The 14,830-nt window shown below is 31.1% G+C and overlaps 1 protein-coding gene across 1 annotated transcript; it reads right to left on the bottom strand.

Moving 5' to 3' along the window:
* Nucleotides 1-3,670: 3,670 nt before the first annotated feature.
* On the bottom strand, nt 3,671-5,940 carry LOC143589452 (thioredoxin H-type-like). Its single transcript, XM_077070210.1, has 5 exons — nt 5,780-5,940; nt 4,822-4,878; nt 4,276-4,398; nt 4,071-4,193; nt 3,671-3,990 (listed from the first exon to the last, which is right to left on the bottom strand). The coding sequence occupies exons 2-5, from the start codon at nt 4,840-4,842 to the stop codon at nt 3,853-3,855; spliced, it is 405 nt and encodes a 134-aa protein (XP_076926325.1). The 5' UTR covers nt 4,843-4,878; nt 5,780-5,940; the 3' UTR covers nt 3,671-3,852.
* Nucleotides 5,941-14,830: the final 8,890 nt, after the last annotated feature.

Genomic DNA, 14,830 nt, shown 5'->3' with positions numbered 1-14,830 from the left:
AATATCCCGATCTAGATCACCAAGTGATGCGCGTCGTAGAAACTCTCTAGCGTTCTAAATAACAAAGAGATTTTCTAAGTATCGGTACGTTTAACGAGTCTCTAGACTCGGCACATAATACCTATGCACGTAACAGATTTCGTGTTTCGTTTGTGAATTGTGTGTGACTTAAACAAGTACAATTGTGATACGATACATGAGTGAGCAATTACTTTCGTGTCACGTACTAATAACATACTTTACTAGCAATTATCCCCGTAAGGGCATTTTGGTCAACAAACAAAAATTAACTAACCATTATTCCCCATAAGGGCAATTTGGTCAATTCATGGCAATCAATTAACAACTATTCCCCGCAAGGGTATTTTGGTCAAAACACAACAATTATATAAAAACTATCATATTTCATGCATTTTTACACAACTCAGCAGCTAGTTTCATTATGACAGAATTTTTACTTGAAATATTGCACTAGTTCACCGATCATAACGTCTCAATTAATTCACCAAAAATCACCACAGAAGCATACATATCTTAGGTTTCCAGAACATATTTTATCTTATTTTTATTCCACGTATTTTTCTTATAATGACCAAAACATTATAGCAAACTCATATCAGTCAGATTCATGCGCAACAGAATGTTATTTGCAATTCCCGTTAAACGAAAAATCCAATAAATGCAAGACCACTTGGGTTTGGTTCCTAACTCAATGAGTCAACTTCCAGAAGTGGAACCAACCCAATTGGTCTCGTAGTTCATGAGATATAACATTTACAACATAACCTACAGCAGGTCTAACAGCTCAGCTTTGCACCACGTTTTTGTAAAATCATAAAAGCACACTTATACTTGTCCAAAAATTACAAACTTATACTTCATGAAAACTAGACTCAACCTAGTTTACTGCAGTACCCACAATCTCAACCAATTTTCACGTTTACACTTCGTTACAGTCACTTGAACATCGTATACACATTCTGTCCAGATTCTGTTCACATCAAAACTTAACAATTTCACTAGCCATGGATCACAAATAAATCATATAACATGCTAGACACTAGTACTACTATCCATGCATCTCCATTACACCATACATACAAGATTTGGGTTTGTGTTTTAACTCAAATCAAAGACAACAATGAATCATGCAACAACATCAATCTAGTTATCAATTCATTATCCAAATAACAACAATCATATTAGCCATATACATGGACACAATCGGCTGCCTAGGGTTTATACTTAACCCATTAAACATCAAAATTAAACAACAAGGAGGTAAGGGATGATCAAGTATACCTTCCTAGCACCTAGTTCTTGGATTAATCAATTGATTTGAGGTGTATATGTGAGAGTGTTGTGGACGGCAGCCGTGAGGGAGCAAGGAGGGAGGCCGATCGGTCTTGTAGGTTAATAATAATAAGTTAGGGTTTAGTGTTAAGGTTATATTTATAATAATACAAGTTACACTCTAGTCCCTAATCTTTCAAGTGTTACATCTCTAGCCTAAACTAGTTGGTTCTTGTTTCTTGTTTAACATTCCACATAACAATCAAGTAACACACATATACCTAACACATAATTATCACATAATTAGTGTTTTGACGTTTGTCGTTTATTTATCAATCGTTCGCGTCAACTCGTTTGCGTTTCGGTGCAAATCCCGAAAGACTACACATGTAGTAATTGTTAAGCGTCATTTAAACCCTAGTTTAAATATAATGAAGTGTGCGTTATAGATTCAACGATCTTAAAGTTTGAATTGACGGAGTTGAGTTAACGGGGTTAACCTGAAATTGACGATTGTAACAAAAACGTTTTTTGGGTTGTTTTTAAATGAATTCAAACTATGGATATTGTCTCTAGAACTCAAGTTTTAAGACCCGGTTCTTGTGTTTCTATATTATATAGAATTTTAAATCCTTTCATATTTGGAGTATAAAAAGTTAAAAATTAAAAATAAATTGTATCTTTCTTTTTTCTTTAATTATTTTTTATCAATAGCCATATCACATATGGAATGATCACTTGAAACACAAGTGTTGTGGATTTCTATTAATATGGCCTGGTTAAGCAGTGTATAAAAGGAAATCATTTGTTACTGTGAACAAATGTTATATACTATGGATGAGATCGGGACCGTACCGGTACCGATCGGTCCCGGTCCCGAAAATCACGGATTCTTGGTACCGGTACCGAAATATTCGGTTCGGTACCGGTATTTAAGGTAAAATTTCGGGAAATTTCGGGAAATACCGGTCCCGTAACGTACCGGTACCAGTCCCGAATTTACCCATCCTAATTATATACTAAATATATAACAAATGTTACTTGTGGATTTTTTGAATGTGTTATTGCACTGTGGTTATTGCACTGTGGTTTGTAGAAGTACATAGTTGATAATTTTAAAGCTAATTAGTATTGAACTGAGTTGTGTTTGGCTTATGATGTAGAGAGCCCACACTTATGCTAAAATCTCGAAAACTATACGAAAAATAAAAAACAAAACATAATAAACTTCTATATAAATTTTATACTAATAAAATAACTAACATAAGCAGTATTCAACGTATATCATTAGATGATTGATAAACTAACTAAAAATGAGGATCACGTTGCAAATTGTCGTCGCCGCAGCATCGTGCGGATTTTCAACTAGTATACCTAATGATTAAGAGATTACCTCTTAGTCAGACAGACTTTTTAATGGTTTAACCCAAAATTACCAAACAAATACATAAATAGAAACACAGATGTGATCATTTTTCTATTTCAGGCATAGACTTACTAATTCATAATTATAAATAGGCTATCTATATATAGAGATGTTGGAAAAAAGTCCCCATTCTTTTATTTGGTTTAATTTATTCTAAATTTTGTTAAGATAAGGAAAATTAGTTGTTTGTTGGTTGATAGATAGAGCCATAGTTAATGGGGTTGTGGCCATTGTTACAGTTTGCATTTTCAAATGATCCGACTTGAGTAGTTGGCCAGTGGTCGAGACTTAGGTCTTTCGTGGGAAGTCTCACATTCAATCTTGGACGTAAAGTTAATTTAGAAATCTAAAACATATGACATGGCCCCAAAATAATATCGATTAAAATAAACAAGTCAACCCATGAGACTAACCTAAGAACAACCCGTTTAGCTAAGCATGTTTAATCCTAAACCTTTTAAACTAACACTGCATTCTTAAGTTTTTTATTCAATAGATTGGAAAAGAAATGATAAGAAATATTTTATTTTTTCATTCTTGAGTTTTTTCATTAAAAGAAAAGAAAGAGAATGGAAGGAAAATTTAAGCCCTTTTTCCTTCAAAATTTTATCACCATATCTTAATTCCATTACCATATTACCAATTTACCCTATCGTAATTCTCTTTTCCATGTTACTATGAGAACATAATTGTAAAGTTATTAATTTTTTTCCTATCTTTTCCTTCCAATCTAACTCAAGAATGTAATAAACACTTTCTTTTCTTTTCTATTATTTTAACTCGAGAATGCCTTCTAAGTATATAATTTCTTTTCCTTTCTTCCTCTATTCAATCTTATCATTTCTTTTCCTTGTATTTTAAACCCGAGAATGCAGTGTAAATCCAGACCCTTACATTTAATAGTAGACACATATTACTTAGACGCCTGAGTAACGTCCTTCGCTTGGGCTGTACTAGAAAATGCATTGATCGTAGCAAGATTTGGATTTTAATTCATTACAACTTATACGAATAAACAAAAACAATCGTACCCTGTAAAAATTCTCACTCATACAACACACAAGAGGCAACATTTAATAAAGCAAATATGTTGAATGTAACATCAACAACACACAGTTTATGGTTATGGTAGCTTATTGTGAATCAACAATGGAGGTTATCTTTTTCTGCAATTCAGGCTTGTTTGCTCCCACAAGTTTATCAAATTGTTGACCATCTTTAAAGAAGAAGAATGTTGGAGTAGCTTTTACATCCAGTTGTGTGCTAAACTCCTGCATCCATATCAAATTGCATCAAAACCAAGGGAAGAATGGTCATTTCACCCTAATGTATATAATAGTGTAACTCTTACCTTTAGTTCATCAACGTCTACGGTCAAAAACATAAGCGAAGGATACTTCTCTGATAGCTCAACGTAGTGTGGTGCCATTGACTTGCATGGACCGCACCACGATGCACTAAAGTTGCCAATCACCTATTATTATTATACAAAATGAATATAACATTTACATTATAATTTAGAAACAGGTTAAATAATATATGGTTTGATGGCTTACTATTTTGCCTTGTGCCTTTGCTTCTGATAGCTTTTGGTCCCAAGCATTTTTGGTAGTGATGAGAGTCACATTTCCGCCATCAAACTTAGTATGAATGTTGGTCTCTTCTTCATCAGCCTGAGGCTACAAGTGCCAAATTACACGGTCAGTTCAAAAACTAAGGTTGTATTTGGTTATAAGTTATAACAATAAGCATATTTTACACAAATTGTCTGCCATCTAATACTAAACATTATCCGTGCTAAAATTATCAAAGGACCTCAAAATTACAAGTCAAAGTGTCACATTTGATTTTCATGTTTTTCATGAATCTATGGGGATAAACGTTATATCTTTGTTATTCACATATAACTTTATATTTTCTTGCAGTGTCTGATCTTAGATGACCCAAAATACACATTCTTCCACTCAATCATGGAAGCAAATCATCATTCATCAGGATCATGATCTCTCTTAAAAATCGTTATTAACTGAACAACTAGTTAACTGATTATGGAACAAACAGTTGAGAAAAATGTCCTGTTTTTTGTTACAAGGAAAACTCACCGACGAGCAGCAAAGTCCCATTTAGATGTTTAAAAAAGTAACTGCAGTAGGTTTATCCTGAAAAACAAAAGAACACAATTAGCACTATTCACATAACCGAAGCAGAACACAACCTCGATAAATAATATTCACAGCACATCAGCAGTCTAAATAACATATTTAAGACACAATCCGATGATAACACTGTAAAAATCTGCATATCATAATTCATATTATAACCATCTACATCCTGATTGGAACTTCACTGCAATATTATTTACACATTCTCAATCCAAACTGACCGATCAGTAGATGTTATCAATAGCAAATTGCTACCGATATGCATTTCAAGAAAAAAGCATCAAACAAATCGATTAGAACTCTAGTCCTAAATTGCAAATCTCAGTATGTTAATCATCACAGAACAATAATAAACCACACTACGCATAAATTCAGCGTTTTAACCTAAACTAAAACCCTTAGCGAGCTGCTGGTGAGCAATAACCAAACCGAAAAACCGATGAAACTGAACCAAAATTAACCAATAACCGAAATAACTGAAAATCAGTTATCGGTTATTTTTTGTACTTTCTGTTAACCGAAATTAACCGAACTATTCATATGCTCACATATTTCCGGCTTTTATACCTCCATTTCACGCATTTCATGCTTTACACCACCACTTTATGTACTTGTATTCATGTATTTATAAATTTAATTTTGGTTATTAACCGTACCAAACAGAAGACAAAAAATAACTGAATAAACCTAACAGATTAACCGAAAACCTATTAGTTAATCCGGTTGAGGCTAATAACTGAACCGAACCGTGCAACGCTACTGTTAACACTTAATGAATATTAAATAACCAACAGTCAACCGACTAACTTCAGATTCAACTCAAAACATTCCAATAATACATAATTGTATATAGACGCGTGCAGTTAGAAAATTAATAACCTAAAAACCTGCAATATACCTGAGATTTGAAGTTTCCGGCAACAATTGAAATAAGTTACAAAGCTTACAGAATACTTGTTGATCTGGAAATTAGGTAGGTGATAAATGATATGATACCTTTTTGAGATATATATATATTGACTTGGTTTTGAAAAGTCCAAGGGTATAAAAATGATAATATAATACATGTAAGGGTCTATTTTGGCAACTCATTAAACGTGTATATGGTGTTGGATGATTCATCTAGAAGTATTGTTTAATGCTTGTGATAAAAAATGTAGGGACCTGTTTTGACAACTCACTGTAAACGCTTTTATACTGGCATCATATGAGTTATTCTAGAAGTATTAATTTGTATTTTCTGTTGTTTTATGCATGTGACAAAAATGTGGGACCACGTTTGAGTGCTTGATTAACATTTGTATACCGTCCAATAATTCATTTTACAAGAATTGTTTGTATTTGTTTAATTGTTTTGTACATATGTCGCTTTTCGACTTATAATTTTTTTCGGGTTTACGTGTCATTGTTATTAGAGAATAAAATAACAATTTTATGATTGTATTAATTATTAAGAAAGCGATTCAACGTTTAAGTTAGAATAAAAAAATAATAATAACTTGATAAAAGTTTTAGAACTCAGACTAGTATTTATACATATTTTATTTTAAAAGTAAAAGTTTTACATTAACTTATCCCCGTTTCTTCTTACGAAAAAACAACACATATCTTACACAAGACTCAATAAATGGTTAACTAAAAGTAACATAGAAGACATAAACAATCACTTTAAAATAAACAATCAAATAATATGTATAAAAACATAACAATATTACACGTCTAATGAATGAAATAAAAGTAATGCGTATCAAAATTAGCAGAATTTTCACATATTAGACAAAAAAAAAAGAAAAAAGAAAAGAAAAGCAGTAAACATAAATGTAAGAGGTATATTCTACCGCTAAACTTCAACAAAGTTATAGTTTAGTAAGGCTTTTTTCTATTCTTTTTTAACAAATATATTTCTTTTTATTTTTTTTATGTATGATTCTTTATTTTTAATTATCTTTATTTTACTAACTGTAATTAAAGCATATTGTTAAATTTAAACATGTTTAGTTAATTGTGTGGCTTGATTGGTATAACCGTTATTAGGTTAAAGCTAGACGTTCTATATTACTTCGTATTTTATTGATATACCAAGTAGTAAATACATCACCACCCACCCTCTTATGACTGAGATTTTAGACTGTGTATTATCGAGGGGCTTACTGCCACTCCACGCCATTGTCGTGTAGGAAACAGGGTTTCAAAGCCTTGTTGTGGTTTAAAGCACCTTACTCTCTCTCTCTCTCTCTCTATATATATATATATTATATGTGTATATATACACACATATGTGTGTTGTGTGTGTATGTGAGAGAGATAAAAGCACATGGCGCCACCATTTCCTCTATGCCACCTAGGGACTTGATGAAGACCTCTCCATAAAGTCCTTACGTGATGTTTGGGGCTACAAATGCTCTTTATAAGTTCTTATGTTATCCACAACACATAGTCTTTAAAACTAGTTATTGATAACAAAAAATAAAAAGTGTGTTTAGATGTATTAGAATGAAAGTCTTTATGGTCGACAAAATTAATATAAATAAATAAAAGAGAAAAACCATTGTTAACTTTTATATACTTCATCACCTAAAAACAATTACCATGGATTTATAATATTACAACTTCGTCTAATTTGTTGCATTGACTGTTGTACCTGGCATTTGAGTGTTTGTACTTTGCTTTTCATCATGTTGGTTCTACACTCTTGTGCTATGTGCTTATACTGTTTGTACCTTTTCCCCCCTTATTTGGCTTGACAGGTGTCTTTGCCTCTTGATACATGTAATAGTTTCACCGTTAATTTCCCAGTCATCTTCATTTTCATATATGTTGAAACTTGTTTTTTATTAAATAAAGGATATTGATGACAGGAGCAGATAAGCACTATCGGAGGCCAATTAGGCCATAACAATCGGCAAGATCTAGCGAACAAATAGGAGCCCCATTTGAGCACACGGAGCCTCACTTAGGAAAGTGAACAAGAATCTAAAAATTGAATGAGAAGGAAATATATTGTCATTCAAGAGAAATATACATGCAACAAAAAATCAAATATACAATATCAAGGCAAGAAGCTACATGACAGAGGCAACAGAAAGGGTAAGTCAAAATAGAATTCTCAGAGCAACTCAAGATGCCACCGCTCGTAAATACACCATGGTCTCTAAATGTAACATTCACTCACTCCTAACTCACTCTACTATTTGCTATAATTTTCATAGTCTCTTTATCATCGAAGAATATCCTATTGGGTCTCATGCCAGAGGTTGAACGGGTAGTTCACTAAGTCAAGTTAAAGTGAAGGCCCTCTCGAGTCCTATAAACGATCTTCGTCTCCCTTGTAGCAACATATATTATTGTTTTATGTAGAGGAGAACCTTTAAAAAAAATTTAACCGAGTGTATATAGTTGTACGTTATGTTTTGTTTACCAATGCCTTAAAATTAACCCCACGCAATACAAAATGTGTATATCCCATATAATGGCACACCAAATCCACGTCACTTGGCTCCTTAGGTTTTTAGTTTTCACCTAAACGTATTTAGGGGGAATGAGTGCTCCTTTCATGTACCCTAAGTTCCATGCACTGCACCGTCATGTCATTTACATTATTAGCTATCATAAACACCTTAATCACTCCTCTCAGATATTATTAATTTTCTTTTTTACAAAAATATATGAAGTTTGAATTTTTATAATACTTATCTAATAGCATAATAATATTTATAAAACATTTTTTTAATTTTCATTTAAACCCGGCCTAAACTAAACGAACCCGGCCAACCCTAATTTAAATGGCTCGATTACCGGGTCACTTTTCTCTAACCAAAAACTCGAAAAACACAGCCTGAAAATTACTCTAATAATAATATAATTGTTATGAATACACCATAAGTAGTGACTCTCCACATTCATAACCTCTACTTTTCATTATGTTTGTAATAATTCTATAGCCCTATAAATAGTGGCTCTTGTTATTGTATTATACACACACCTCAATGAATAAGAACTTTTCCCCTTTCTCTACTTCTCACTTTCTCTCTATACTATGATTACATACATATTCTATGTAGCTAATATGTTGTTGTTTTACAACACGTTATCAGCACGACTCTAAGTCTCATGTCCGCGCAACTCAATCACCACATCAGTAACGTCTTATGTTGTTGCTATTTTAAGTAGTCTTATGAAATCTGAATATCAAAAGACAATAACTAGAATTTCGTTTCCTCTTTATCTACACATGTGAATCATACATTACTAGTAAGTTTTCTTCATGGGTTTAGTATTTATTGTTCTTGTATTACCTACTAGTATTCATATCCTCGATGACTAGTTAATTTTGTTTGTTATCGTCAAAAAACAGTAGAACACATAACCATTAAAAATTTATAAAAGGAATTTTTCTTACAATAAATCTTTTGGATCAAATTTAAATTTGAAATTTATAAGTAAATTTTAATTATGTCGAGTAATGTATTTTGACGAAAAAATTTAAAAAAAAATGCAATGGTTGTAGAACTTCATTTTATCTAATTGACAGTATGATATTTTCTTTTATAAAATATTAAAACCTTCTCATACAAAAATGTTACGGTTCTCATGGAATTTTATAAGAAAACTTAATGTAAAAATTAATGAACATTTTTTTTATTTACTCATAATTTATGTTCGAGTGGTTACCATCAATACATGATATTATTAAAAATATAAAAAAGTTTGAATGCTAGAGAACGTTTCAGTTTTTTTTAGTGTTTTTAAGAACTTTTCGTTTTACTATGACTTAATGTTAATGGTGAAGTGGATGATGTAAATGCATATTATCCATTAATAATGTTATTATTCATAATAAATCGTAAACAAGTATACGTTAACTTTCTATGATTTTACGCCCCTTTTCGTTTAGCTTAATACTCCATAATTAAATATTTAACTTTCGAATAAGTTGTAAGAAATATGAATATATGAAATGCTTGTGTGACAAAAGACATTTTTAGGGCATCTTTTACATGATTATATATTATTAAAAAAAAAACAAAGAAACTTGATAGAGATAGTTGTTTATATTTTAAATTCAAATGAATAATATTTGTAAGAATATATATTTGTGATTGGTTATATATACCATGATATGCATTTGTATGTGATGGTGATATGTATTTTTGCGCCTTAAACTTTATAATATTACTCTTCTCAATTAAATGCATTGTTGTTATAAAATTTGTGTCATTTAAACAAATTAAATTTATTGTTATACAATTCTAATCATGAACACATTCTACGGATATTGATAAACTATAATAACTTTTGATGGATTTGATGTGTAGTGGTTATTATTGATATCACAAGTGTAATTATTATAGTAACGAATGTGACTTGTTTATATTGAACATGTTTTATGATTATCTTCAAAATGTTTTATGATAGTAAAATGTGTGAATTGTTAGTTGGTATTCTCAACATGTTGCAACAGTATAACTTGTTTATACGATGATTTGTGGTAATGTTGAGAATCACATGATTTTAATTTTACGTTATATGTCTTTTATAGATTATTTATTGTAACGTATAGAATAAAGAAATAAAGAACTGGTGTCTTATAATCAATCTCGTGGATGATTATATACATGTTTTTCTTATAGTGAAAGATCCCATAGTTTAGTGAAATAATTTAATGTAAATAAATGGCACCCCATGTGTCACACTCCCTAAAGCTTATTATAAACTTACATAAAGTTGAATCATTTCGAAAAGATAAATAAGCATTACTCCATCACAACTACTTCTTAATTGACATTATGTGATGAGAAAATCATCTATGAGCAAAGATTGTATAAAACAATTTCCATTTGTCAAACCTTACTTATACTCCTATAGAGGCAATATATTACGGGGTTTGAAAATTACATGAAAGTTGTGTGGTGTGAATCCATTCCTTGAAGTGAATGTGATGTGGTGATATAATGATATGTATAAAGATCATGATCATGTACATAACTAAGAAAATTGTAATAATGTTACCATGAAAGTTATTCATTCCTTGAAATGAATATGATTTGATATAATGATCATTGTAAAATATATGATCATGGTAGTCGAGAAGAAATTATTATGATGCTCATGTGAATAATGAGATTAACTATGTTAATAGTGTGATGATTATACAATGATTGTTATAAAGGTTATGATCATGATAAATGAGGAAATTATAGTGACCCTCGGGTTAATAATGAGATCAACCATGTTAATATTAATATGGACAAAAAAATGGCGCATCAAGGGAGTGATTATACGAGAGTAAACAGGAAATGTGTTATAACATGAACATTTGAAATGATAATACATTATTCTCTCGTATTTTCTGTCTTGTATCAAACAAACACGAGTGAAACTAAATCATATATGATCATAAGCAAGAAATTTATGGATCATGATTGTTTAATATATTGGCTTGACCGGTTAGACCATTCCGAGTCATTGGCGATGTGAAAATATTGAAGGACCGGAAAGTTCATGGTAATTAAACATACGAAGTTTGCTCTCAATGGGAAGTTAATTATTAACCAACTAAGTTGGGTGTAAATCTCTGATATACCATGAAAATGATAAAAGGATATGTATATCCCGACATGATACAATTTAGTGTTTTAAATCGATGCATCGTCTAAATGGTTATCAAATTCACAACCTGAAGTTTGCGTGACTTGTGACTTAGCAAGCACATTCTTATAGACTATTTTGATAAATGCGGTGATCTTAATTCCCATTTTAGTAATGATTATTGGAATAAGTGTTTGTTTACATGTGACGAATATTTATACAAAAATTGCTTTCGCCGAAGACGATGAACAAACGTCTACTATTGATAAATCCAATAATCATGAGAGTTGAAGTTCATATTTGTATGTTGGAACATGTGTTTTTACATGATACAATATTAATTCACATCAAGCCAATAAGTTATAATACTCCTCCACATTACATTTAGTTTCGATATGGAACCAAATACATTCCATATATAGTTGTTTGAAAGCACGATATATATTGCAAATACTCCATAAAAATGTACAAATATGGGACCTCAAAGAAGGTTGGGATTATATGTTACATATACATGAATAAATATTGATCAGTAATTTCTTATAGCCATTAAAGACGAGATTCGCTTAATAACTCAAATGATTGATGTTTTATTTCAAACAAATCAATATTCCCAACATGAGGGGGAGATAAAAGGCAGTTGGAGAATGAAAAATAAAAGGATTAGAATGAATTATCATTATGTTATATTGATCCTCAAACTAAAAAGTGTGAACCGAAAGTTACAATGATAATTCATTCAAAAAGGTATACGAGTGAATTATTTGACGCATTCACTAACCTAAATAAAGTTACTAGCCAAGTCATATATGCCAACTGCTAGTGCTCCAATTAAGATTAGAGTCCTAGAAGGACAACCATACATCGGTGATGAGTCAACAGCACGCCTGAAGCGTAGTAGACTATTTGGTTCCTAAAAAAAATATCCTCGAAAATGGAGCAAGTAATAAAAATGGTCAAGTCGAGGTACAGTAAAAGGGTCTCCCGGATAGACATTATACATGATGGTTCTAGAAGAACCTAAGGTACCTGAATTAAGAGATCTCAATAGGCTATATCATGTCTGAAAATACGTGAAACCGACAGAAAACCGACGTCGTTGATAATTTTGTATAGCGCTTGAAATAATGAAAATGTTGAGGATCAAGAACTAAGCTCTGTCGATAAATAAGATATAAAAATGATTGGCCAAAGTGGAAAGACGCAAACATGGCAGAGTTGAATTCTCTAAATAACGGAAAGTATGTTGGACCAGCAGTCCGTACAACTGAAGTTATAAAATGTGTTAGATACAAACGGGTATTGTATATTAGTTATGAAAATTCATCAAGTGATAAATTGCAAAATTGATGGTACAAGAATTTTTGCAAAGACAAATGATTAATTATGAGAAGACACATTCTCCAATGGTGGAAGCAATGACTTTCCGAAAACTAAACAGTCTGGTAATACAAAAAGAGAATTGATATGCGTCCAATAAATATGTTATTCAGTTGATACTGAGATTTACAAGAAAATATACAAAGGATTTGAATTATCAAATCATGTAAAATAAGTTATCAAGAACAATATGATTACAATATAAATTCAAGGTTAGTGCATAAAGTAAATATCTTAAGGATGTAATCCCTATGCACCAATAAGCATATGGTGATATTCAATAAACGATATACAAGAATGGCACAATATAAAATGATAATTATAACTTTGGATGACATATTTGAATATAATATGGAAAGTGATGTGGTAAATAGATGCCAAACTCTAGAAGAGTAAATTTGTATACATGATTAGGCAACATGGACGGAAGTCCATGACGGATTATAAAAACTCTTGAGTAATATATTGTATACATGATTATTCAATAGGGAAGGATGTCTATGACAGATTATATATGCACGAGGCATTCATGAAAAATTATTATTTGAAATTAACAAGTTCTATATGTGGACTACAAATGTCGAGTTAGATATGGTATAATCAAACTCGGTGATTATCTCGTGAAAAGAGATATGCATATGATGTATTTGATCCATGTGTTTAATATTTTAAATTTAAATTACAGTATCATGTTGATTATTGCTTTGTATCTCATAAAGAGATTGTATACGGGTCGAACATTTGTTTAATGATATTTTAAATCAATCAAACTTCATTTAGAAGATGTTGAAACATTTTAATGAGATGAAGTTCATTTTAACAAATTACCCTTTCTAAATATAAATTTTGATCAAAAGTAGTATACTTTATTGCAATTGATGCAATATTTCTTTCTAGTTATACACAACTAGATATATTATTTATTTTATTATTGATATAATTTGTTTCAAGTAAAGAGACATTAAAATCAGTAAAATATAAATATTTTGATACATACAAGGTATGTAGTATATGAATTTATATTTTGCCAACCCGTAAAAAAAGGGTTTTGTTAGTCTTATTAATGCAGGGAATGCAATGTAACAAAGTTATGGATGTTGTGGTACTTATTTACAAGAAGACACATTACAAGTCACTTATTTACAAGATGAGAAAGTCTTACATGAAGATAGTACATCATTCCACCAAATAAGGAAGTGTACACTACAAGATTAAGTGGTGAATTATCAACTCCAAAGTCTTAGATAAACTTTCGAAGAAGATCGAAACTCGTCACTTAAAGGATGTATAAATGAGGGGGAGTATTATACGCGTTGCACTCTTTTTTACTTAGCTATGGTTTTATCCCACTGGGTTTTCCAAGCAAGGTTTTTAATGAGACAACATCACTAAGCGTATTTCATTATGTGGATAGTCAAAGGGGAGTGTTATGAATACACCATAAGTAGAGACTCTCCACATTCATAACCTCTACTTTTCATTATCTTTATAATAATGTTATAGCCCTATAAATAATGACTCTTGTTATTGTATTATACACACATCTCAATGAATTCATTGAACTTTTCTCTCTCTCTACTTCTCACTTTCTCTCTATTATATAAATACTTACATATTCTATGTAGCTAATAGGTTACAACAATAATAATAATTATTATTATAAAACTATATAAATATATATAAATTTTTTGAAATCAGATCTGCACGCACGAACGCACGCACCTAAATTCATTCCATCATTTTGTTTTGTTATGCAACCAACTCGATCGACGCAGGTTCGTTTAATTTGGTGATTTGATTATATAATCGCAATGTATCATCTTTAATCTGCAATGTGTTGATGAAGAAGAAATTGATATATTATTAATCTGTTTAGCTTTTCGTCGATGTTTATATTATATGGCTGACATTTGGGGGTTTCTCGTAATCTGTCTAATTGCAATTCAATTGAATCTTATTATTCTGCTTCAAAATTAGGGCT

The sequence above is a fragment of the Bidens hawaiensis genome, unplaced genomic scaffold (assembly GCF_021521415.1).
Source record: "Bidens hawaiensis isolate Kalapana, Puna unplaced genomic scaffold, B.hawaiensis_p1.1 tig00037572_1, whole genome shotgun sequence".
Classification (NCBI taxonomy): Eukaryota; Viridiplantae; Streptophyta; class Magnoliopsida; order Asterales; family Asteraceae; genus Bidens; species Bidens hawaiensis.
Note: the sequence above shows the minus strand (reverse complement) of the source record. Positions and strands in the feature narration are given on the sequence as shown.

Coding starts and splice junctions, on each gene's coding strand:
- LOC143589452 (XM_077070210.1), bottom strand. CDS start 4,842: ATGGGACTTTGCTGCTCGTCG. Junction 4,399..4,821: donor TGGGACTTTGCTGCTCGTCG/GTGAGTTTTCCT, acceptor TGGCACTTGTAG/CCTCAGGCTGATGAAGAAGA. Junction 4,194..4,275: donor CAAAGGCACAAGGCAAAATA/GTAAGCCATCAA, acceptor TAATAATAATAG/GTGATTGGCAACTTTAGTGC.